This window comes from Mesocricetus auratus, unplaced genomic scaffold (genome assembly GCF_017639785.1).
Source record: "Mesocricetus auratus isolate SY011 unplaced genomic scaffold, BCM_Maur_2.0 Super-Scaffold_100004, whole genome shotgun sequence".
Taxonomy (NCBI): domain Eukaryota; kingdom Metazoa; phylum Chordata; class Mammalia; order Rodentia; family Cricetidae; genus Mesocricetus; species Mesocricetus auratus.
In genome coordinates, this window is record NW_024429189.1 from 53,289,074 (window position 1) to 53,312,665 (window position 23,592).

At 49.7% G+C, this 23,592-nt stretch overlaps 2 protein-coding genes across 3 annotated transcripts; one reads left to right on the top strand and one right to left on the bottom strand.

Annotated features, from left to right (window-relative positions):
• Positions 1-1,770: 1,770 nt before the first annotated feature.
• On the bottom strand, positions 1,771-13,354 carry Smtnl1 (smoothelin like 1). 2 transcript variants are annotated; one of them, XM_040745717.1, is made up of 9 exons: positions 13,306-13,354; positions 9,415-9,650; positions 9,016-9,318; positions 7,855-7,987; positions 7,704-7,749; positions 6,600-6,755; positions 6,330-6,444; positions 6,013-6,164; positions 1,771-2,041 (listed from the first exon to the last, which is right to left on the bottom strand). In XM_040745717.1, the coding sequence occupies exons 2-9, from the start codon at positions 9,646-9,648 to the stop codon at positions 1,897-1,899; spliced, it is 1,284 nt and encodes a 427-aa protein (XP_040601651.1). In that variant the 5' UTR covers positions 9,649-9,650; positions 13,306-13,354; the 3' UTR covers positions 1,771-1,896. The 2 variants fall into 2 exon arrangements, with proteins under 2 accessions (XP_040601651.1, XP_005065143.1); XM_005065086.4 differs by having other exon boundaries at positions 9,016-9,650.
• A 7,062-nt stretch (positions 13,355-20,416) lies between these two features.
• On the top strand, positions 20,417-22,426 carry Timm10 (translocase of inner mitochondrial membrane 10). The gene is made up of 3 exons (XM_005065085.4): positions 20,417-20,575; positions 20,989-21,101; positions 22,000-22,426. The coding sequence occupies exons 2-3, from the start codon at positions 21,031-21,033 to the stop codon at positions 22,199-22,201; spliced, it is 273 nt and encodes a 90-aa protein (XP_005065142.1). The 5' UTR covers positions 20,417-20,575; positions 20,989-21,030; the 3' UTR covers positions 22,202-22,426.
• The last annotated feature ends 1,166 nt before the right edge of the window (positions 22,427-23,592 follow it).

Sequence of the window (23,592 nt, forward strand, 5' to 3'; positions counted from 1 at the left end):
GTGTGTGTGTGTGTGTGTGTGTGTGTGAGCGTGTTGTGTGCTCCTTCCCCAAGTCATACGCTTGCACATGTGCCGTTCCCACATCCTTGGCCGCTCCGCAAACCAGCAGCCCAAGTTAGGTTTGCACAGTGTCGGGCCTGCTTTCCAGTCCTCCATCTTAGCCACCTCCCAGGCCAATTGGCCGGAAACCGAATGCATCAGGGCCCAAGCGCCGAGGGGTGAAGAAGGCAGGAGGATGGCTGGAAGCTGGGCACACAGAAGGAGGCAAACCCACCGCTGAGTGATTGCAATCAGCCACGCCTGCCATAGGCGTGCCCAGACTGAGGTGTTACACATTTTATTCTTCGCTGGTGAATTTCGAAACGAAGAGTTTAAAGTCCATCCCAGAAACCGGACTTCACGTTTCCTGATGGTTTGCTCTCCGATCGGCCTCAAGCTGGGATTTGTGTACTTCCAGCATCTAGTCCAAGGGCTCTACAAAATTCGCATGTTTGCCTGCAGCTAAGCCATGAATTCCAGAGCCCAGCGCTGAGTTTTCCATGAGAGCAACGTTTTTTGTTAAGTTTTCGTTACATTTTTATTTTTGTGTTTATGTAGGGGTTGGCGGGCACGCCACGGCCTTGGGGGCGGAGGTAAAGGAACAATTTTTGGCGGTTTTCTCTTTCCGCTATTTTAGGTCACCCGTCTGGCTTGGTGGCTGCCGGTGCCCTTTACCTTCTGAGTCGCATGGATCAAGTGTTTCATCAGAAAGAGGGCTGTCTGGGGATTAACAGAGAGCACGCCCTCCTTCTAGTGGATAATCACACACATTATGAGGAACGCTGGCCCCAGCAGACCATCCTCAGGGCGCCTTGCAAAAGGGAGCGGAGGAACACCAGTGTTTCCCACACGAGGCAACAGCTCAACAGAGGATTGGGCACAGCCTCTGCCAATCATCAGAGTCCACAGTTTTTTTTTCCCTCTAGCCTTGCCAACATATCTGATTTCCCTTCCCTGGTGCTCGGGAATGAACTCACAGTTTCATATATGTCAGAGAAGTTCTCTGTTATCAACTGAGATTCCATACAGTGAACAAAATGAGGCGAAACCAGCCTGAGTAGGCGGGATTAAGGTGACGCTCATCTCAAGAGCGCCACCCAGTGGCCTGGCCCCAGCAGTCCAGATGGGTGAGATTTCTAGAGATAGTCTACTTCCTTTGTAGCAGTACCCCACTGCGGGCGAGCCGAGCGAGGGGGCGAGCTTAACTGAGAGAGGGGGCGAGGGAAAGAGAGAGGGAACTGGCCAGAGGGAGGGAGGGAGGGGTAAGCGAGAGAGAGGGAGGAGAGAGAGGGAAGGGCCAGAGGAGGTGGGGGGAGAGCGAAAGAATGGGGCGAACAAGAAAGAGGGGGTTAAGCTAGAGAGAGGGGGCAAGCGAGAGAGTGAGGGATGAGAGAGAGAAAGGGGCGAGGGAGGGAGGGTGACGCGGGAGTGAGAGAGAAGGGCCAATGAGCGGAGAGAGAAGGACAAGCAAGAGAGGAGGGCAAGCTAGAGGGGTGGGCAGCGAGAGAGAGTGGGGTGAGCAAGAGAGAGAGGGGGTGAGCGAAAGACAGAAAGAGAGAGAGAGAGAGACAGAGAGACAGAGAGAGACAGAGAGACAGAGAGACAGAGACAGAGAGCCTGACTAACTGCTACCCATAGCTTCAAATGCAGGTTTCTTTTTCTTTCTGGCCACCGCCTGTTGCCCAAAGGTGTGTCTGGTTGGGGCTGGGGCCATGAAGGAATGAGAGGAACTTTACAAAAGTACTTTTAATGCTTTGGAGACTGGAGCCATCTGTCCCATGTCTCGTGGCGCATAAGCACCTCAAGGCCATGGTTGTCAGCTGTCCCCCGCTTCCTCCCGCGGTGTGGCTTTCCCGTTCATTTCTTCTTTGTCTTCACCAGCCCTTTCTGCACAAGGCTGCGGTACAGCTCCTGGATGTAGGTGTAGACACACTTGGAGTCGGGCACTGCCAGCCGCACCATGTCATCCACTTCCAGCAGCTGGGCGCAGTCGGCTCGTTTCCTAAGGAGAGCGTGGAATGAGAGCATAGGGTCAAAGAGAAGGCCAAGGAGATGGCTGGGTCGAGGCAAGAGAAGGCCTCCAGGTCAGCCATCCCAGTGTGTGTAGAGTATGGTATCGCTTCAATGGACCTGGGTCTCCATAACCTCACATGGGAACCTCTCTGTTGTAGTCTGCCTTCTCTTCCTCCTTGGGCATAATTACTGCTGTGCTCTGGATTAGGGACAGCAGATACTTTTAATTATTTATTTATTGTGTATACAGTGTTTTGCCTGCATGTATGCTTGTACGCCAGAAGAAGGAACCAGATCTCTTTATAGATGGCTGTGAGCCACCATGTGGATGCTGGGAATTGAACTCAGGACCTCTGGAAGAACAGCTAGTGCTCTCTCTTAACCTCTGAGCCATCTCTCCAGCCCTGCACAGCAGACACTTGAGAAGATAGGACACGAATCCTTCCTAGTGTGCTGGCTTGCAACAACCCTAACAGCTCCAGTCAATTAGGTCACCTGTTTGCTAAGCACCTACTGTGTGCCAGGCAGTCTTCTGATTGTCAGCAGCGAATAGCCAAAAGTGTTCTTTCTCGTGGTGCCAACAGTAATCAAATGCATGGAGCAGAAGGCATATGTGGGAGGGGCTATGGGGGAAGATAGCTGAAAAGGGCCATTCTATGCTAAAGAGGACTTGCGATCATTTTTAATGGGGTGCTCGATAGGTAGAGAAAGAGCAGTTTGCAAAGGTCCTTTGCAGGACCTCTGTGTGATGCAGGACTGCTTGGTGTGTTTCCATACTGCAGGGGACCCAGCAATTCCTCCTTTCCTAATGTCTCAGCTGCGTTTTGAGGCTACTTGATATCCCTGGCTCTGCTGAGGCTGATAAGCTGGGCTAATCACTGCTGGGGCCTCGCTGTTCAGTGCCAGGTGTCTTATCGGGTGATCCGGGGAGATGGTCTCGGTTACTCCTCTTTATCTCCAACAAGCAGAGGAGGAACTGAGCTCAGAGGGTTGGTGCTTTGCCCAAGGTGAACAAGTCTAACAGCTGGGACTCAACCTCAAGTCTGCCCAGCGCCTCTGGCACTGTGGCTCTCAGCAGTCTGGGCTGCCAAAGCCAGCCAACCGTGGATGCTGGCAATGGGACCAAGAAGACCCTAGCGGAAATTCTCTCTTGGGGCTGCCATAGCTGGGCTGATATGCAAGCCACTGGTCTGCGAGCTGGGGGAGGGGCACGGATTAGAGGGTTTTGGAGAATGGGACAAACCAAGAATTCTACCTCACTCAGACCCTATGGGTGTGGACCAGTGCTGTTCCCCCAACGCTGGAGAGGCAAACTCTTGATGCCGACGGAGTCTGGAACAGAGGAGGGTTCACTCACAGTGTAACTGATAAAGCCCCACCGAGGCTTTGGACTGGTCATTCCTTCCCTTGATCCCAGGACTTTGAGAACTAGAGGAGAGTTCTGGATCAGGGGAGCAGAGGCCCCTTTTCACATATGACTTCCAGAGAGGCCTCAGAGTGAGGAAAAAGGAGTAGGGATCCAAACCCTGGCACCACAAGTGTGATTCTCCACTTTCCATCTCTATGATTCTCCCCAGTTGCCTGATGCCACCCAAAGCCTATGGTCTTCCTCTGCCTTTCTGCGGCTCTGCCTGGCTTGAAACCTGTCTTGCAATCTCTAGATTGGGGAGTTTTGGCAGGGGCAGAGATGCCTGCTCCTTTGTTGCCTCTAAGCTTAGCTAGACTTCTAGGAGTGTCACATAATACCTACCCTGAACATTCTCTTGTAGGACCTGGGAAGGCCCCAACCCCTCTGCCAACCTCCACCTGTGAGGACTAAATGGGTGGGTCCAGACAGATGCTTGCATTGCTTTCAGTCAGAACTGCTGATCTGAAATACGATTCAGTGTTCCCTGACTGTTTCTTCCTCCCCAAGGCACCCATCTCGTCCCACTGCAGAACAACGTAAACGGAAGAGATTGTCGGGAATACAGAGTCTGGCTGCAATTTTGTCATTGTTGTTTTTCTTTGCCTCTGCCTTCCAGGTTTTTGGGATTAAAGGCATGTGCTACCTACCACACCTGACCATCTGGTGGCTTTTAAATAACATCCTTGTGTCCTATGGTCCTAAGGATATGCCCAGAGACCCTCTTATGAAGAGAGGGTTGGTCACTGATCATTTAACTGGAAGGTCTCCCCTTAATATGTATATTATGCAGCTCATGCAACCAATGTCTGAGAAAACCTGCTATAAAAAAAAAGTTGTTGAGAAGTGTGGACAATATACTCCCAATTTCCTGATGAAAACACACATTCTTCCCCACTGGTGGGTAGTCGGGCCTGGATTAGAGAGGGGTTGGATTCACAGGCTAGATAATTTAGCACCCCCATTCCTAGGGTTTGTTTGTTTATTTACTTATTTATTTACTTGAGACAGGGTCTCCTATGTTGCAGGCTGACCTCCAGCTCTATGTGTAGTCAAGGATGACCTTAACATTTTGATTCTCACGCCCCTAGCTCCCGAGTGCTAGGATTACTGGTGTGCACCATCACATTTGCTGATCAAACATGGGATTTGGTGCCTGGGAAACAAGCACTCTATAAACTGTAGTACACATATAGCCATTGATTGATTGATTGATTGATTGGCTCTTGCTATAGAAATAAGGCTGGCCTCAGATTCTCAGCGATTCTGCATCAGCTTTGGGGTGCTGAAATTATAGGCACACACTTCTATGTGTGGGCTTTAGAAAAACCGCCTGGCTGTCTCTCAGGGACCTGAGTCGCTCTCTTGTTGACACCTGCCCCCCAACCCTGTCTCCATCAGTGTTTCAGAAGTTTCTTTCTGGGGTCATCTCCCAGGTTGGAGGCAGGAGGTTGAAGGTGGTAGGAATTCCAACCCCTTTCACCACTCTGGCAACCATGTTTTGTTTGTTCGTTTGTTTGACTGATTGGTTGGTTGGTCGGTTGGTTTGCCTGGAACTTGCGGTCCTCTTGCTTCAACCTCTTGACGCTGGGAATGTAGCCGTGTGCCACCACGCTCATCGTCCAGAGTCTCGTCATTGTCTCAGTGTCTTCCTTTAGTCTCACTCTTCCTGACACTACCCTTCCACCAGCTGCTACCCTTGACGTGTGGCTGCATACGCCTCAGCAAAGATCCCCCTCCAGGACCCAAGTCCAATGGTAATTATCACAGTAGCCATGGTATCATTCATTATAGTGACAGCAATGTAGCCAAGAGTTTTGAAGTGCTCGCTGTGCGTTAGGCCCTGTTACGGGTTACAGGGACTTAATTATGTTACTGAGTTCTTATCCCTGTAAAAGGGGAACCATCATGGGATGTGGGGTGGGGACTGGGAGCCAGAGGAATGTGGGCATGTCCAAGGCTACGCAGAGGTCTACCTTTCTTCTCTCCCTTATTCTGCTTGAAGTTTGAATTTTCTCTGGATGTGTGCGCTCAGGTTTGTGGAGGCCGGAAGTCAACCTTGGTGTTGTACCTCAGGTGCTATCAGCCATGCTGCCTGTGTCTTGGTCTCTCACCCAACCCGGGGCTCACCGGTCAGTCTAGGTTGGTCAGCAAGTTCCAAGGGCCTGCCTGTGTGTGCCACACTGGCATTTTACACGGGTCCAGGGGATGGAACTCAGACCCTCACGGTTGTGCAGCAAGCATTTCACCAACTGGGTTGCCACCCCAGACCCCTGAATTTTCTTCAGGGCATCTGTCACTGCCTGCCATAACATCTAACCTGCATGTATGTTCTTATGCCTGTCTCTTCGTTTAGACTATAAGCCACAATGAAGCAAAATTCTGTCTGTTTGAGCCCATTTAACTAAAGGTGCTTTAAAAATAAAACAACCCTTAGGTACGAGGCTGTGTGGCAGTAGCCCCAGCTTGATTACTCACCCCCCCCCCCCGCGAACCCACTCCTCTGGGGTCTCCCACTTCCCTCCCGACTCCGCCATCCCAGGAACAAAGCTTACTCTGCAGTAGAGAAGGCCAGGGTGAAGTTGTGCCGGCGCTTTGTTGGGTCCAGCTCTGCATAGTCAAAGGCATCTGGGAAAAACTTGTGGATGAGGGCGCAGAAGGCCATGCCGCTGCTCCAGCTGGAGGAGAAGTTCTGGATGTCCACGTGCTGAGATAGGTAGGCAGAGAATGAAAGACCCGAGTGACCCTGGGCAAGACGGCCTGGACTTTGCCTCTCCCACCCTTTGGAATCTGAGCCCTCAGATTCTCCACCGTACCATTGCCCTGGGGAAAAGCGTCCCCTGTCCCTGATGTATCCCCAGCCCTTGCCCACCTCATAGTTCCTCGTCATGGCCCGGCACCACTCCAAAAGCATGTTCTTGACACCACCAATGGCTGCCCCAGCAGCCTTTGTGTTCCGGAACAGCGCAGTGGGGCCCGAGGCTGCCCTGGGAGGGGAGGGGCAAGATACCACGAACAGCCCCTTGTGGGGAGTCTCAGGCTTCAGGTGTATGTCTACCGGCCCCCAGGCCTCCCTCCGTTAGCCCCATCCATAGATCCTAGGGCAATCTCAGCCCACCCTGGCTCCTGGTTTGCATCCTACCCGCCAAACTTGTCCAGGATGGCTTTGCGATTCTGCGCTCGGGGTCCCCGGGGCCGTGTAGGGGCCGACACCCTGCGTTCTGGAGCTCTCTCCTTCTTTTCCTCCGCGGGTGGGGGCTCCGTGGGGCTCTGGGGCACATCACTGGGCGAAGAATCACTGCGTGGGCAGGTCGCAGAAGCACGAAAGGGGATTGAGCCGACACCACGGGGTGCAGATCAGCTTGGGCGGGGAGGCTGGCTGGGCAGAGGTCGCTGCCACAGACAGACCTGTGCACTTATACTTAGTTGGTGCGCACACTCACCCTGTACCTAGCACTGGAAGGGCCAAGACGCAATAAAGAGACTCAGGCTAACTCTGGGGAGCACGTGGTCTGTTGAGGCCATATGGGGCAGCACTAAGACACATCTGGGGCCTGACCTGAGTTTGGATCCTGGCTTTGTTCTTATTTGCTGTGTGATGTTGGGGCTGTCCCCTTACTTCTCTGAACCTTGGCTTTCCCATCTGTAAAATGGGGACAAGAATGCCTATCTGATAAGGTGAGTCTACGGACGATCGGGGTCAGGTAGGTAGCTGCGCTTTCTGCAAAGCTTGCTGAGTAGTCATCGGGCAGCTTTCCCCACGAGACAAGCAAGTGACTGGAGTGCAATGGAAGAATAAGGCTGGCTGTCCAGTGTTTCCCTCGTGTCAGGCACTCTACGCTCAGGAGATCTTTTGCTCACAAGTCACTGGAGCCTACAATAACCCTGTGAGGTCCTTACAATTGTTATGCCCACTTCACAAACGAGAAGAGGCTAAGTGACATAGCCAAGGTCACATGGCTGGTAAGTGGCAGAGCCATTGTCTAAACTCGGGTTTTCTGGTCATTCTTATGGATCACACTTCAAGAGCTCTAGTGAATAGTCGTGGGGCCTGAGGAGGCTTCAGCCATGGAGCAGAAGGCTGACCAGGCACCATGCATGCCTTTCACTTCATTTGTTTTCTGGGATCTGTCTGAGATACAAGGCTGAGGGCCAGGAATCCTGGAATTTCTGGAAAGCGGGCTCTGGGGAGGCCCAGAGAGTTGACTTCAAAAGGGGCAGGAGATAGGAGGGGGCTTGACATTACCTGACTGAAGGACTGGTCTCTCCGGTAGAGTCTGGACCTAACCCATCTGGAGGGAAGGAATAGAACAGACGGAAGCTGAGGCTTTCTGTGATGTGTCCCCTGCATCTTTCTCTCTTGTGTTAGCCATGCAACATCCTGGGCTCTCCCTTACCTGGGCTGAAACTGGCTCCCTCATCTGTGGGGCTCTCGGGCCACTCCTCAGGGGAGCTGGGAATCACCGCTGCCCTTTCTTCTGATTCTTCTTCCTTAGCCTGCTCCTGCTCTTCAGTGGGGCTCCCTGGCTCCTGGGGCGAACAGGATCTGTGTGGGCAGCTACCCAAGGCTTTCTAAGAACTTCAGAACGATTTGGAAGGCAGGCTGAGCTACAATCTCCATTCCCTATCCCCACTCCCAGGGTCTTGATACCTGGTGGAGGAAGACTGTACTTTCCCCAGATATGGTTTGTACAGAAAGTGGCCACACACTATTGAGAGATGGTTATATCAGGAGGAATCTAAGCTCATCAAAAGACTATCCCATTGGTGAATTCATAATTGAATGAGCTATTACAGGTGATATGGCCTAGTTTAAGGATCTGTCAATGGGGGGGGTAACTTTGTAGGGTATATATCTTATGTGATGCATGTATGTTTGTAATGTGTATATGATGTGATTATGTGTGTGTGTGAATGCATTTATGTGTGTGAATATGGGCACAGGCATGCCACAATCATCTGTGTGTGTGTGTGTGTGTGTGTGTGTGTGTGTGTCTGTGTGTACCAAGGCCAGAGGACAGCCTTAGGTGGAATCCTTACTTCCTTCTTTTTTGAGACAAGTTCTCTTTGTTGTTTTCCTGTACATAATAGGATTCTCCTGTCTTGGGCTCCCATCAGGCACACTGGGACTTCAGATGTGTTCTACTGTGCTTAACTCGTACATGGGTTCTGAGGATTTGAACCCAGGTACTTATGCTCACTTAGTAGGAGTTTTTACCCAGTCAGCCATCTCCCTAGTGAGGGGAATACCTTATGTTCAGAGATTTCTTCTCCTTCTCTGTCTCCCGCTTCTTGGCTGCCATAAGGAAAACACTTTCCCCTATCCTGCCCTTTCACGGCATATCTGCCTTGTCACAGACTGGAAAGAGGTGAAGCCAGGACTGAAACCTTAGAAACCATGAGCCAAAATAAAACTCCCCCCTTTAAATTAGTTTGCTTGGGTGTTTTGTAGTAATAACAAACGACAACAAACCCCCAAACAAACAAGGGGACCGGGAGGCCTTGACTCCGGAGGGAGAGAGGACCTGAGGGTAGACGAGGGTCTACGCCCTACTCACCACCTGCTCCTCTGTGTCACCTTCCGTCTCCTTCCCACCATCAGCCTGAAGTTCAGCGCTGGCCTGGACTTCCACACCAGCCTTCTTCTGAGATTCCGCCTCAGCCTCTTTGACGGTAACCTCTGATCCAACACCTTCCTTGGGTTCAGGCTTGGCTTCATCATCCACATCCAGTTCCTCCTTAGAGTCCACATTGGCCTCTTTTCCGTCAGCGTCGCGCTTCTCCGAAGCCATCGCGGCCTCCTCTTTCCCCTTAACCTCGCTGGGTGCAGGTTTTGTCTCTTCTTTCTTGCCAGCCTCTCCCTGAGAAGTCACGGGGGTCTCTTCCTTCCCACCTTCCTCCTTTGCAAGGCCAACCTTGACTTCCTCCTTCCCATTGGCCTCCCCTCGCAAGTCTACCTTGAGCTCATCTAGTACGTCTGCGTCCTGGGGGCGTGCCCCTGGCTCTCCACTCTCGGATGCTGCTCTGCACGGCTGTCCTGCCCCATCTGCAGGCGCTTCTTTAACGCTTGCCTCCGCTGTGCCTTCGGCCGCCTCCTTTGCAGTGCTTTGACTTCCTGGTGTCCCAAGATTCCCTGCAGTTGGGGAGACAGTGGTCCCATTCTCAGAGGGACTCCCTTCTGTCTGATCCATGTCTAGAAAGAGAAGACATGAAGACTGTCACACACAGCCCCGGAGTGAGGAGCAAACCCTGTCCTCCGCATGTCCTGGCACCCAAGAGCAAGAGGTCTGCAGGTCTATCGTATCCACCTTACTGGTTGGGCACGACACCGCATACCTACCCACTCTCCCTGTGGTAACATGAAGGATACAGGCTTTTGCTAAAGTGAGGCAGTTGGACCATGTTGACTTGATGTTGGATGTTATTTACCCAATGTCCTTCTGTAGACTATGGCTCTATTATTGTTATTATTTTGAGGCAGGGTCTCAGGTAGCCCAGGTTTGGCCTCAAACTTGCTTTTTAGCAGTATTTCCTTGAACTCCTGATCCTACTGCCTCTGTCTCCTGAGGGCTAGAACTACATACTGGCTTGCATCACCATGCTTGGTCATTATTATTATTATTATTATTATTAGGATCAAACCTAGACTTTATTCGTGCAGGCCATCACTTTACCCCTGGGTGAAATACCCAGCCTCACACAGTGCCTTTTCAATGATCTTGCCTCGTTTTGATTAACACAGTGAGGTGGTCACAATTTAATACCATTGTTCCTGAACATGCAAGGAATGGTTGCTGCTCGCCCCCAGGAGCCTAAAGCAGGCCAGCCTACAGAACCGAACAGCATTGCTTTGCTTCCGTTGTATGGATTTTCAGTTACCTTCTATTTCTGGTAAGCGATATTGAGCTCCCATGTCCAGCAGTGATCTGAAGTGTCTTTTTAAAATGCATTATTGGATTTAAAAATAACTTAATTCAAAACAAGACAGGCGTTTAGGAAATTTGAGTAAAGCTGCTACAAATGTCAAATACAGAGGTGGTGTAAAAAGATCTTGGGACTAGCCCTGACTGGATAGGCTAGTCTCTGAACCTCTGTAGTTCTTGAGAAAGTGAATGAGAAGAGTTTATTTGGTGAGAGAATGGGCGGCACCCCCGCCCCCAGTCTGCAAATCTGGCCTCCACCTGCCCTTGGGTAATGTGGAGAAGATGATCCCTTAAGTAGGGGTTCCTCTTTGAGTATGGTGCATGGGTTCGGTGTGGAGGACAGGATCAATTCCTTCCCTACCTTCTCTTGTTGGGGGTCTAGTTACAAAGAAAACAGCTTCCAAATAGGGTTCAGGGCATGACTCAGACAGTAAGAAAAGTGGACACCCTGTCATTGGCTAAAAATACCTCCTGCTCTTGGCAGTACTTTCTTTCTTGGTGAGAGTACCTAGGACACCTTGGTAAACTGGAACAGAACACAGGCCACATGAAGACAGGGTATGTTTCTGCCACCTACTTCAGTCTTCCTGTTCCTCCAGACAAGAGACCTGAGGTCTCTGTGTTTGGTGACCTCCACTGTCTAGGAAGCAGACAGGTTTTGTATAGATATGAAGACTGTCCGCCACCACTTCCCCTTATGGTGCAGCAGCTCCTGCCGTATGTGCCTGCAAGAGGGGGAAAGTGCCTGTGTGGCAGCACGCATGGGAGGCGGAAGGGCATGGCACATGGACCCTGGCATTCTAGTCACTCACTTTGAGCTCAAGGCATTCCCTCTGAGCCCCAGCTTTTGATCAGCTTCTAGACAGCACTCTGTAGCGGTATGGCACAAGCAAGAGGGATATGGCTCACTGGCAGAATGCTTGCCTAAAATGCACAAGGCATGAGATTCAGCCTGCACCACAGTTTAAACCGGGTGTGGTGGTACATGCCTTAATCCTAGGATCTGCGGGGTGGAAGGAGAAGAGTCAGTCCCAGCACATGGTAAGCTTGAGGACAGCTAAGGCTGTGTCTAGGAAGAAAGGAAGGGAGTAAGGAAGGAAGGAAGGAAGAAAGGAAGGAAGGAATAGGAAAACAAATAAAGGTTCTCTTGACAGTGAGAGGAGGACATGTTTATTCACTGACCAAGGGTGTTCCAAATATAGCCAGTTTTTCACTCTCCTAGAGATATACAGCACCATTAACACTTAAAGGGGTATCAGGTGCCACTGAATTAAAAAAAAAAACCCAAACAAACTGAAAAGGTAGCTTGAAGATCATTGAATTCACCTTTCTCTAAACCTACATGGCCATGGGTTTTCTTTTTAGCCTCTTTTCTTATTGGAATGTTTCCCATGAGACAATTCTATTGATCCCTCTGATAAAACCTTGTTGGAATCTGAATGAGCCACAAACTCTTTTCTCTCTGTTCTTTGTCCTTGTGGGGAAGGCGGTGTGAGTCAGTGGTGAAAGGCATTGTGGTCTCGTCATGGCAGGATTCTAGCTCCCACTGTTTACTGTGTGATACCTGTTCCGCCTTCCCATTTCTGTAGATAGAAATAGGTCTCCGCCCATATGGACAGTGGAAGGCTTAGGACACTAACACATGGGCAGTATTTGGAAGGAGTCCTTAGTCCACAGCTTGCCTTGTGAAGATTGACTGTACCATTCCTGAGCCAGGGTGAGGACCTGACCTGCTCCCCATGGCATTGTGAGTGACAAGACAAAAAGAACTGAATGCCAGTAAGATGGTGACAAGTCCTTTTCTTACCCCCAAGTAAGGCGTATTTGGCTAAGACATAGCTGATAGCTTCTACTATATTTCCCTCTAGCTGCACATTACACACTTAGGGTGTGTGTGTGTGTGTGTGTGTGTGTGTGTGTGTGTGTGTGTAAGACAGTATGTATGGGAACGCACACACACCTCAGCTACCTTGCTGTTCATCACCTCTGCTTTCCCCTCTGGGCTTGTCATAAATAGACAAGGAGTGAAGAAGCTCTGAATTCTGAGGAGTGAGGATAGCACTCCCTTCCCCTAGTGCTCCTGACTCTACAGCAGTTTACAGCTTACACGGAAGTGCCCTACTTTAGTCATTCCTTGACTGACCCTCAGAAGGGTGTCACTAGCCCCATTTTATAATTTAGGAGTCTGGTTCCTGTGACTAGGAGAATTAAATAGGTCAAAACATATCTGGAGCCCAGGTCCCTGAGTTCAGGGTTAGAGCTTTAAAGACACTTTTCCCGCTAGATGCTAGATCCTCAGCCAGTGTCCTTTCAACAGTCCCTGCTCAGAAGAGAGGTCATCTCACCTGTGGGGAGGGGTCACTGAATAAGGCTGCAGGGTTCCTCTCCTGCCTAAGTGCATGCTAACCCTTTTATGAAAGAAAGTTTTCATCACCACTCCCTTCCTGCTTTACTCTCTGCTTCCTTCTTCCATCGTCCCCCTAAACCCCAACTACTACCCTTATCTTATGTCTAGTTCAGTTCCCCTAATCCAGAAGGAAGACCCAAGATCTGAACCTTGAATTGTGTGAGTGACACTTGCTGTCTCTGTGATGACTCTATCTCCCACTGCCACCCAGTCCCTCTCCCAGTAGTTCTGAGGTCCCTATCTCACCACCTCAGCCCTTGCTTGAAGGGCTAAGTCCCCAAGACCTCCTCCTCTCCCCCTAAGGCTCTCTTCATAGATGGCCACTTGCAGGCTCCTCTGTACCTCGTTTACCCAACTCCTTTAGGTAGCTAAGAACAGTTGATGTAGTGGAGAGAATTAGGAAGCAGCCTGAATTTCTTTCATTCTCGGGTACTTCTTAGAAGATCCGGTTCTTGGGAGGAAGAGTTGGGGCTGGAAGATACAGGAGTAATTAGAAAGGGGCCCAGGGCTTTTCCTACCTGTGGGGTTTTGCCTGCAGCTTGGGAGCTCCTGCCTCGTTCTAGCTAAGTAGCCTCACTCCCCTGCCCTTTAATTTCTGGTGGCTCTGAGCCCCCAGCTCATAGTCCCGCCTCCTTGCTTTCACTGCCCCCCCTGCCCTTTCTAGAGGCCCAGGCTTTGGGAAGAGCATTGTTTACTGCCCTGTTGGTACAACACTTTCTCTTAGACTGGGAGGCTCGAATTTCGCCTGAAGATCTGACAGGTGGCACCTTTCAATCAAGCTGCGCTCTGGCCCGACCCGAACAGCATCTTTCCTGTGATCACCTTCCTTCCTCAAGTGCTCTGGCCCTGGAGACCTTGACAAGTAACAGCCTGGCCCATACAGAACGTGGTCTCCAGCTCTCTGGTCGCCTGTGATCATCCAGAGCCAGGGTAGACCTGTGCTCCCTTAACCTCGTGCCTCCTGTCTTCCTCTAATTGCCTCCTTTGCTCCTCCCTCGGCAAAGCAGCCTCCGAGGGGTGGGCTCAGGAGGTGGCAAATGGGCCAGCTGCCAACAGAGGGCTCCGCTGGACCGAGGAGCTTGAAAAGGGAGGGGCCAAAAGGAGAGAGGAATGAAGACAGGCAATAGAACATGGGACTTAGCATCTATGTGATATATAACTCATTGGTTCTGTTTGGGGCAGGATTGACTGGTACATGGTCGACTCTCTCTCTCTCTCTCTCTCTCTCTCTCTCTCTCTCTCTCTCTCTCTCTCTCTCTCTCTCTCTCTCTGTGTGTGTGTGTGTGTGTGTGTGTGTATGCACTCTGAATTGGAATTTTGCTCAGAAAACAAAACAAAACAAATCCTTATCCTGGCTATGTATCATACAACTTAAGGAGGGTACCATTTGGAGAGTGTGGGCAGGGATACCCCTCCCATTTATGAAACTTCTGACTCTTCCATTTCTCCTCCCCCAGCCCATTCCACTCAGGCACACTGGCTTGCTTCCTGTTCCTTAAATAAATCCAATCCATGCTTTCCAGACTCAGGACTGGGCTATTCTTCTGCACTTTGTGAGACTGGCTTCTTCTCGGTGTTCTGGACCCAGCTCAGATTTCTTTCTCTCAGAGAGGTCCTTCATGAGGTCAACTGCTCCATCACTTCTGCCTGTTTATGTACTTCATATTTACGGGAATCAAAAATTGCATTCTTAGCCAGGCATGGTATTGAACATCTTTGATCCCAGCACTCATGAGGCAGAGGCAGTAGGATCTTTGATGGTATGGGAATCAAGGATTCACCAGACCCAGTATGAATGATTAGAGGAGTTTTATTGGTAGAAGAACTTACATAGAAAACAACAAGTGATTGTCGAGGCAGCCCTGCCTCCTTGATGTTGTGAGTTTGAGGTCAGCTTGGTCTATAGAGGGAGTTCCAGGACAGCCAGAGAACACAGAGAAACCCTGTCTTAGAAAAATAAAAATGAACAAAGCATTTTAGCTAGGCATGATAGACACACTTTAATCCCAGCACTTAGGTGGCAGAGGTAGAAGTAGGTTATCTCTGAGTTTGAGGCCAGTCTGGTCTGCAGAGTAAGTTCCAGGACAGCCAAGTTTCATTCTTAGGGTTGGAGAGATGGTTCAGTGTTTAAGAGCATAGCACTTGCTGTTCTTACAGAGTTCCTAGGTTCAGTTCCCACATGACTCAAAACCATCTGTAACTCCAGTTCCAGGGGATCTGATGCCCTTATCCAACCTCCAAAGGCATGCATATAGTGAACTACATACATGCAGGCAAAACACACAGATAAAATAAAAAGAAATAGATCTTTGAAATGTACTGTAAATTTTCTTTCTTTCTCTTCCTCCTCTATACTCTATGAAGACAGGGACTCTGTTTTCCATGCTCGCAGATGTAGACCCGGAGCTTTGCCTGGGTCATAGTAAGCTTTTGATAAATACATATCGAATTAAGGAATCAATCAAGGAAAGCAGAGAAAAGAAAGGGAACTGGGGTCAGTGTCTGGGATGATATGAAAGAGAGCGTATTTCATGAATCCAGGTTTGGGGACCAATGTTCCAATAAGTGTAACATCTGTCCCTAGTATGTCTGCTTCATCCACCCAAAAATTATCTGCCAAAGACAGGTGAATTCCCCATATTTCTTGGGTTTGATGATTTTTTCTTTCCTTAACTCATTTCTTGTCTTGCTGTCATTAGATAATAAAAACAACAAGGACTAGAAGGTTGTGTCATCAGTCATCACAACTTCTTTTAGATAACCCTTTCATTCTTTGGTGCAATGGTTAGTGGACACCACGTAAGTGCTGGAGACAACAGCATTGAACACAAAAGAAGATACTTGGAGTGTGAGGAGATAGTAATCACATTAACAAGTAAAATATGTAATGTATTAGATGTGACAGGTTCTATAAAATAAGGTGAATCAGAGTAAATGATAGGGTTTGTGTTTGTTTTGTAGAGAGGAGAATGTATTTGTAGACACAGCAAATGATATAGGAATAAAGACCTCAAGTAAGTTTGGGATTGAAGCCTGTGACAAAGAGAATAGTAGCTAGGAAGAAGGAGGTATGATTTATGTGTCTGCTAAAGAGAGAGGATATTGGCATGGCTGGGCAAAGCTCTGGGGCAGGAGAACAGCTGGAGATAAAGGAAGAAGCTAGGGTTGGCAAATCATGTGGGATATGTACTTGCACATGCTGATAGGACCTAGGACTTCCCAGGAGACAAACCTCTAGGCTTGTCCACGAGCTAATTCTATATTGGGTTAACTGAGGTGGGAAGCCCCATCCTCAAAGTTTGTAGCAGCTTCCCTTGGATGGGGATAGCTGACTGAATAAAAAGGATAACATGAAGCCGGGCGTTGGTGGCAACGCCTTTAATCCCAGCACTTGGGAAGCAGAGGCAGGTGGATCTCTGAGTTCAAGGACAGTCTGCTCTACAGAGGGAGTTCCAGGACAGGCTCCAAAACAATACAGAGAAACCCTGTCTTGAAAAACAAACAAGCAAACAAAAAAAGGATATCATGAGTATCAGCATTCTTCTCTCTGCGTGTCTTGACTATGGACATAGATGTGACTAGCTGCTTCCCATTCCTGCCACAATCACAATGCCTTCCCTGAATATATCTCCTGAACTGAAAGTCGAGGTAAACTCTTCGTCCTTTAGGCTGCTGTTCTCAGCAGGTGATGGATCACACCATGGAAAAAAGTAATACAGAATCTTACAAGCTATTGAGAAGACTACGACTTTTGCTCTATGATTAGAAACCACTGTAGTATCTAGGGGGTGAGTGACATGATCTAATTTTAGTTTTCTAATTCACTTTGGCTGCTGTTTTGAGAACAGTCAGACTGAAGTATCAGCGGGAGTCGGGAGAGCAGCCAGGAGACTACTACCTTGGTGACTCTGTACAGTTTGTGATGGTCTGGGCCCGAGAGTCATCAATAGAGGCAAGTAGAAGGGGTGAGGAACAGCCACAAAGGAGACAGCGGTGAGATATGGGTAGGCTTTCTACTTAAGTTAATGGGATACTCTCACCTCCTGCTTCTCTCAGGACAGTCCGGGGAGATATCTATCTTTGTGTTCTCTTTCATGAGTGGCAGGTCCCAATGAGGAGATCCTGCATTCCTTTCTTTGGGGCTGGAGTCCCATCCAAAAAGGTAGTACTGTTCCAGAGTGAGTGACAAATACAGAACCTTTCTATGAGGATTGGAATATACTGATGAATATATTCTAGAGGTCTTCTGTGCAACACAGTGCATATAAATAGCAATACCACACTGGAAAAGTAAGTATCTTATGTTAGTGTGTTATGATAAAGTGCATGGGGGACCTTGGCAGATTCCATGGCAGGCGAGGGTGACTGAGGTGGGGGACAAACATGCCAGGCAGTTTTATTAGAAAGGAAAGGGCAGGGAGGAAAGAGAAAAGAGACATAGACACAGAGAGAGGACAGAAGAGACAAGTCCTGTCTGCTGCAGGGAAACAGCACAGCAGGAGACAGAGGGAGAGAAGGGAGAGAGAGAGAGAGAGAGAGAGAGAGAGAGAGAGAGAGAGAGAGAGAGAGAGAGAGAGAGAGAGAGAGAGAGAGAGAGAGAGAGAGAGAGAGAGAGAGAGAGAGAGAGAGAGAGAGAGAGAGAGAGGGAGAGAGCGTATAAGTGGGCAGGGGTCTTTCTTTTAAAGGGTCCTTTGCACCTGCATGCAGACTACACAACCATGGAACCCTGGGTTGACCAGGGTACTGCCTGAGTGCATTCTGCCAGGTGGCAGGGGCATGCCAGCATAATGCCTGAATGCTTACAAAATGTTCTAATTACAATAAAAAAAGACTCTTCTGAGGAGTTGGAGAAAATATGTGCAACAGGGCTGGGGAAATAGCTCAGGTCGGTAAAGAGCTTGTTTGCAATAGTAACATCCCAAGTTAAGATCCTAGGACCCATGTAACAGCAGAGGTATAGGATGGGTCCACAACCCCAGGACCCCTACAGTGAGACAGGAGGCAGAGATAGGCTAATCCCTGCAAGATTTCAGGCCAGCTAGCCTGGCATAAGCAGCAGCAAACTCGAGAGCCCCTGTGTCAAACATGGTGGAAGTTATGGATGGAAACCTGAGGTTATCCTATGACTTTCACATGCATGATGTGCGCACCCCCCCACAACATAGAAATATAGCTAATTTTTAAAATCTGCAATAGATTGCATGAAGAAATAATCGGGCTGTTGAGATGACTTAATGGGTAAGGACGATTACCACAATGCTTCACAATTTGGGCTTGATGGCTCTGGACCCATGTGGTGGTGTTGTGCCCAAATTCTGAACCTCCAAATCACCAAGAGACCCATTCCGATGCAAAAGCAAAGAGTCTTTTATTATTTAACGAGTTAACTGTCTTAACTAGGGTCCTTTGTTCATCACAGCGGGTAGAGTGAGAAGGACCCAGAGAAACTGTGAGGGGGATATTTACTGGGGGGTACAAGGGGAGTGTCTAGGGGCATGCAACAGTCTCAGGATTGGTGCGCTTCTGGGCTTGGGCGCAGTTTTGATTGGTCAACTGGTTGTTATGGCCTATAGGCCTTCCCAGGGCAGTTGCTATGCTCTGCAAGTCACTGTTACACCACTTTTACTGCAAAGTACTGTAAAGCCCAGAGCCCTCCAGCTAACTTCTGATTGATTCCTTGCTATGTGGAGGGTATCTGACCTCCTAGTGACTAGGGCAGCTCCTGCAAGGTCAGAAGGCTGGAAACTAAGCAATATGTGTTAAGTCAGAGGCCTACATCTTGCTGGGTCTTTTCTTCAGCCTGTCATGGCTGCTAAAGCAGGGGGCTGGGTGAGGGTCTGATTCCTTCAGTGGAAGCACAGAATCAACTCCCACAGGTTGTCCTTTGCCCTCCACACGGGCCCATGGCACATGCTTTTATGAATAAGTTTAAATTAAAAAAAGTATACCCAATGAGAGGTGTAGTTCAGTGCTGGAGTGCTTGCCTAGAATGCATGAGGCCCTGGATTCAGCCTTCAGCGCTACCAAAGAGAGACAGGAAAATAAATAAACAAATCACTATTAGCTGAAGATGTGAAAACAGCAGTTTGGGAAAAAGACTTCGTCGTTAAAGACAACGGATCAAGAAAATGTGGCTAAATTTTAAGAATCTCTTTTTAAAAACTAGGACCAATGCTTTTTATTATCTATTTATTTTTATTGTTCATGTGTATGTGTGTAGGTATAATAAAGAAGTACAATAAAACATGCCCCAGGGCTGGGAAAGAGTGCTTGCCAATAGCATGCTTGTGGTCCTAGGTTAAATCAGGCATAGTGGTGCACATGTGTAACCCCAGCGCTAGTGAGGTAAAGGCAGGAGGATCCCAAATTGTAGGTCATCTTACGCTACACAGCGAATTAGAGAGCAGCCTGGGTTCTATGAGACCCGGTCTCAAACACAAGCAAACAAACACTCTGTACAGGTTTCTTCTTTCTGCCAGCAGCAACTTTGTATCCTTCTCTCTGCAACCCCTGTTAGGATAAAGCTCCAGGGGGTCCTTGCTTGGGGGGACCATGGCCGATTCCATGGCAGGCGAGGGTGACCGAGGCGGAGGGACAAACATGCCAGGCAGATAGAGCTTAAGTGAGAAGTTTTATTAGAAAGGGGAGGGAAGGGGGAAGGAAAGAGAAAAGAGACACGGAGAGAGGACAGAAGAGGGAGACAGGAAAAGTCTTGTCTGCCTCAGGGGAACAGCGGGAAGAGAGAGCAGGAAGAGAGCTGGAAATGAGCAGAGTGGAGAGAGAGAGAGAAGAGCCGGAAAGAGAGTGGCCGGGGTCTGTCTTTTAAAAGGGTCCTTTGCACAACCATGGAACCCTGGGCTGACCAGGGTCCTACTGCCTGAGTGCATTCTGCCAGGTGACAGGGGCAGGCCAGCAAAATACCTGGATCCTTACAACCCCCAGTTAATGATGCACACACAGCTCGTTTGTTTACTAACATCTGGGTCCTACTCCCAGTGATCCCGATTTCACAGGTATGAGGTAATGTCTGGGCATCGAGGTTTTTAAAGAAATGCTTCAGGGGATTTTCTTTCTCTCTCTCTCTCTCTCTCTCTCTCTCTCTCTCTCTCTCTCTCTCTCTCTCTCTCTCTCTCTCTCTCTCTCTCTCTCTCTCTCTCTCTCTCTCTCTCTCTCTCTCTCTCTCTCTCTCTCTCTCTCTTTCTTTCTTTCTTTTTCTCGAGACAGGGTTTCTCTGTGTAGCTCTGCCTGTCCTGGCACTCGCTCTGTAGCCCAGGCTGGCCTCCAATTCACAGACATCCGCCTGTCTCTGCCTCCCGAGTGCTGGGGTGATTTTGACATGCGATACTGACAGGCTCCTTTGGGAAAGATTCTCCCTTCTTCACACAAGAACTGCGCTCAGGCGTGGACTCTCCCTGCTGCGCTCAGGAAGCCAAGCCCCTTCCACACTCCAACCGCTCACACATCTCCCCCGCAGTCCCAGCAACGGCACGCGACCAGGGCTGGCTGCCGGCGCTCCGCCTCTCACTCACGCCTCTATGGTACTTTGGAGGACTGTCTAGCAAACCGAAGTCGTTTTTCTCTTCGGCCAGGCGTGGCTCCGTCTCTATGGTAGCCGATTTCCCGTCGCCGCCGAGTCGGCGTTTTCTTCCGGATCAAAGAAGAGGTTGGACTTCCATCCCGGATGTGATCCACGTGCTTCTTGTTTCTTCTAGCTGGGTACCCGGCAACTTTTCACTGTTGACCCGGAGTTGGGGACGCCGTGGGATCTGTGACCAGCCCCAGGCCGCGGTGAGTGAGCCACGGCGTCTGACCCCCCAGAAGGACCCCGACGGTGGCATCGCCGTGACAGGCGCAGCCTTGGGGCCGGCTCCAGGAGCTTCGGTTGTGGTTCGGGTCGGTCTCGGGGCCGCGCGGGCCAGGCCCACGGTTCCGAGTGCTCTGTTCCGACCGCCGATCGTCTCTGGCTGGGAGCGATCTCGAGGGACCGAGCGGTCCCCAGTCCCCGGCCCTGTGCCCATGACATCCCGAGTGACCTTGAGCTGGGCACCGTCCCCTTTAAGGGCCTTCTTTCCACCGCTGTTAAGGGCTGATTGCGTTTACTGAGGGCCGTGGTCCCTGCTGGTCGGAGACGCCGCCCTTCGGCCCCGGGATACTAGGGTGAAGAGGGAGGGGTCGGTGCTGACGCTCGTGTCTGCTCCTAGGACTGAAGACCGGGAGGCCGTTGCGCACGGTGCTAGGTTGACATGGATCCGCTTAGAGCCCAGCAGCTGGCTGCGGAGCTGGAGGTGGAGATGATGGCCGACATGTACAACAGGTAACGAGGACCACTCCGCGGTGCCGTGTGCTGGAAAACGAGCTCGAGTCACCCTTAGTGCACAGCGAAGGACTTGTAAAGAATGCTTTCCTTTATTTAGGGAGTGCAGCCAAGTCCCACCCCTCATCCTCTGCCCCACACCGTGTGCTTGGCGAAACTAAATACAAGTCACTAGAAGGACTTGGCTGTTTAGGGGGAGTAAAAGGGGCGTGAAGGAGAATCCCCTGTCAGGATCTGGTGAGTTTCAAGAACAAGTAGCATTAACTTAAAACAAACAAACAGATAAACCCATTTAGTTTCTTTTGTTACGTGCGTTATTTTGTCTATGAGGGCCACCGGTCATGCCATAGCAGCACACTAGTGAGGGTCCGAGGACACCTTAACAGGAGCCCATCTTCCACCGTATGGGTCTCAGGACTGGACTCAAGTTGAATATGGAAGCCTTTAGCATCGAGCATATCATTCAGGAAACAGTGAGACACCTGCTGGTTTTAGTCAGTAGAAGCTCTTTTCATTGGCTGATTTATCTTGGAGGTCACAAATTACAATATTTTTGTTTTGTTTTGTTTTTGTTTTTCCAGACAGGGTTTCTCTGTGTAACAGCCCTGACTGTCCCAGAACTCGATTTGTAGAACACGCTGACCTGGAACTCAACAGAGATCCGCCTGCTTCTGCCTCCCAAATGCTGGGATTAAAGGAGTGTGCCACCACTGCCCGGCTCAAACAAGGTTCTTAATCTGAAGAACCTTCTAAGGTGGTTGAAATGAAAACAGGATTTCCACTGTTCTCTTGGGAGAGAGAGTGAAGCCAAACCAGGACAGCAGTGTTGGAGTTGTTGAAGGGTCCTGGTATGTCATAGGAAGTTAACTGATACAACCTTGTCCTTCTCTAACCCCAGAATGACCAGTGCCTGCCACCGGAAGTGTGTGCCTCCCCACTACAAGGAAGCAGAGCTGTCCAAAGGCGAGTCTGTGTGCCTGGACCGATGTGTATCCAAGTACTTGGACATCCACGAGAGGATGGGCAAAAAGCTGACAGAGTTGTCTATGCAGGATGAAGAGCTGATGAAGAGGGTACAGCAGAGCTCTGGACCTGCATGAGGCCCAGGCAGTCTTCGCCTGCGTGCACCTTGCCACATACCTGATTAAAGTGGTCCCTAATGGGTGTCATATGTGAACACTGTCACACTTAGGCTCTCTGGAGCATCTCCAGGACCCCTGGGTGTGGTAGAGCTCTCCTGGCTAAAGAAGGGGACTTGTCACGCTGGTTTGTGACTGTGTATGTGTGTATATGTATATATCTGTATTAAAACAAACTTGTGGAAAGCAGTGTCTTTAGTATTCGATAGTAATGGCTGAGTCAGAGTATCCAACAGTCCAACAGTAGACAGAATTTGATGCGGTGGGTCTTTCTGTTTGTTTTGGGGTTGGGTTTGTTTTAGGTCTGCAGACTAGTAAGATCAAGAGTTTTCTGTTCTGGGTGTCCTGCTTGCTGTGTGACCCTGAATGTGACATATCTCTATGCTTTAGCAGAGTGACTCAGGTAGGAAGCACTAATTTCTAAAAGAATAAACAATTGGGCTGGAGAGATGTCTCAGGGGTTAAGAACTCTGCCTATTCTTCCAGAGGTCTTGAGTTCAATTCCCAGCAACCACATGGTGTCTCACAATCATCTGTTATGAGATCTGGTGCCCTCTTCTGGCCTGTGGACATACACACAGGCAGAACAATGTATACGTAATAAATAAAATCCTTTAAAAAAGATTTATTGAAGAATAAACACTTGATATTAAGTGAAGGCAAGCAGTTATTTCTACCCTCATCACATATTAAAATGAAGTGATTGAGGGGAAGTAATAGTGGATGGGATTTAGGAAGCAAGTAGCCAGGCTCTGCTCTAGATGACATTGTCAAGGTTTGGGGCGGGCCGAGCGTCATGGACAGTGGCCTAGATGACTGGTTATCTGTGTTCGTCTGAGTCAGACTGCTCCCCAGTCACTTGGTGTCCAAGACTGGAGGTCGGGAACAGGTTCAGAGAGGCAGCTGTTCGCTGCAGGTTACATAGTAGAGCAGAGGGGGCGCCAAGAAGAGGCCAAACCCCACTTGTGTCTGAGGAGGCCCTTGGAGGAGTGCAGCTGTCATGATGTGTGGGTCACTGGAGAAGGCGCTTGTTGACACTGAAAGCCACGTTCACGACAGAGGTGTCTGGGATGGAGTAAGGGCTACAGAGGCAGAGGCTTTGGCCAGCTTACCAGTGCAGGCCCTGAGAGCCATTTAACTGCTAAAGTTACTCTGTAAAAATTGCGGTATGGTCCTACCTGCCTCCCTAGGTAACTGGGAAAATTAATAACTCAAACACTTAGAAAAATACACATCAGCCGGGCGTTGGTGGCCACACCTTTAATCCCAGCACTCGGGAGGCAGAGACAGGCGGATCTCTATGAGTTCCAGGCCAGCCTGGTTTACAGAGCAAGTTCCAGGATAGCCTCCAA

What these genes read in the sequence shown, in the direction of transcription:
- Smtnl1 (XM_005065086.4), bottom strand. Translation starts at nt 9,648, where the DNA reads ATGGATCAGACAGAAGGGAGTCCCTCTGAGAATGGGACCACTGTCTCC. An exon ending in CCATGACGAGGAACTATGAG is followed by an intron (nt 6,165 to 6,329) that starts GTGGGCAAGGGC and finishes TACCTATCTCAG; the next exon opens with CACGTGGACATCCAGAACTT. An exon ending in CTGGCCTTCTCTACTGCAGA is followed by an intron (nt 2,042 to 6,012) that starts GTAAGCTTTGTT and finishes CGCTCTCCTTAG; the next exon opens with GAAACGAGCCGACTGCGCCC.
- Timm10 (XM_005065085.4), top strand. Translation starts at nt 21,031, where the DNA reads ATGGATCCGCTTAGAGCCCAGCAGCTGGCTGCGGAGCTGGAGGTGGAG. An exon ending in ATGGCCGACATGTACAACAG is followed by an intron (nt 21,102 to 21,999) that starts GTAACGAGGACC and finishes CTCTAACCCCAG; the next exon opens with AATGACCAGTGCCTGCCACC.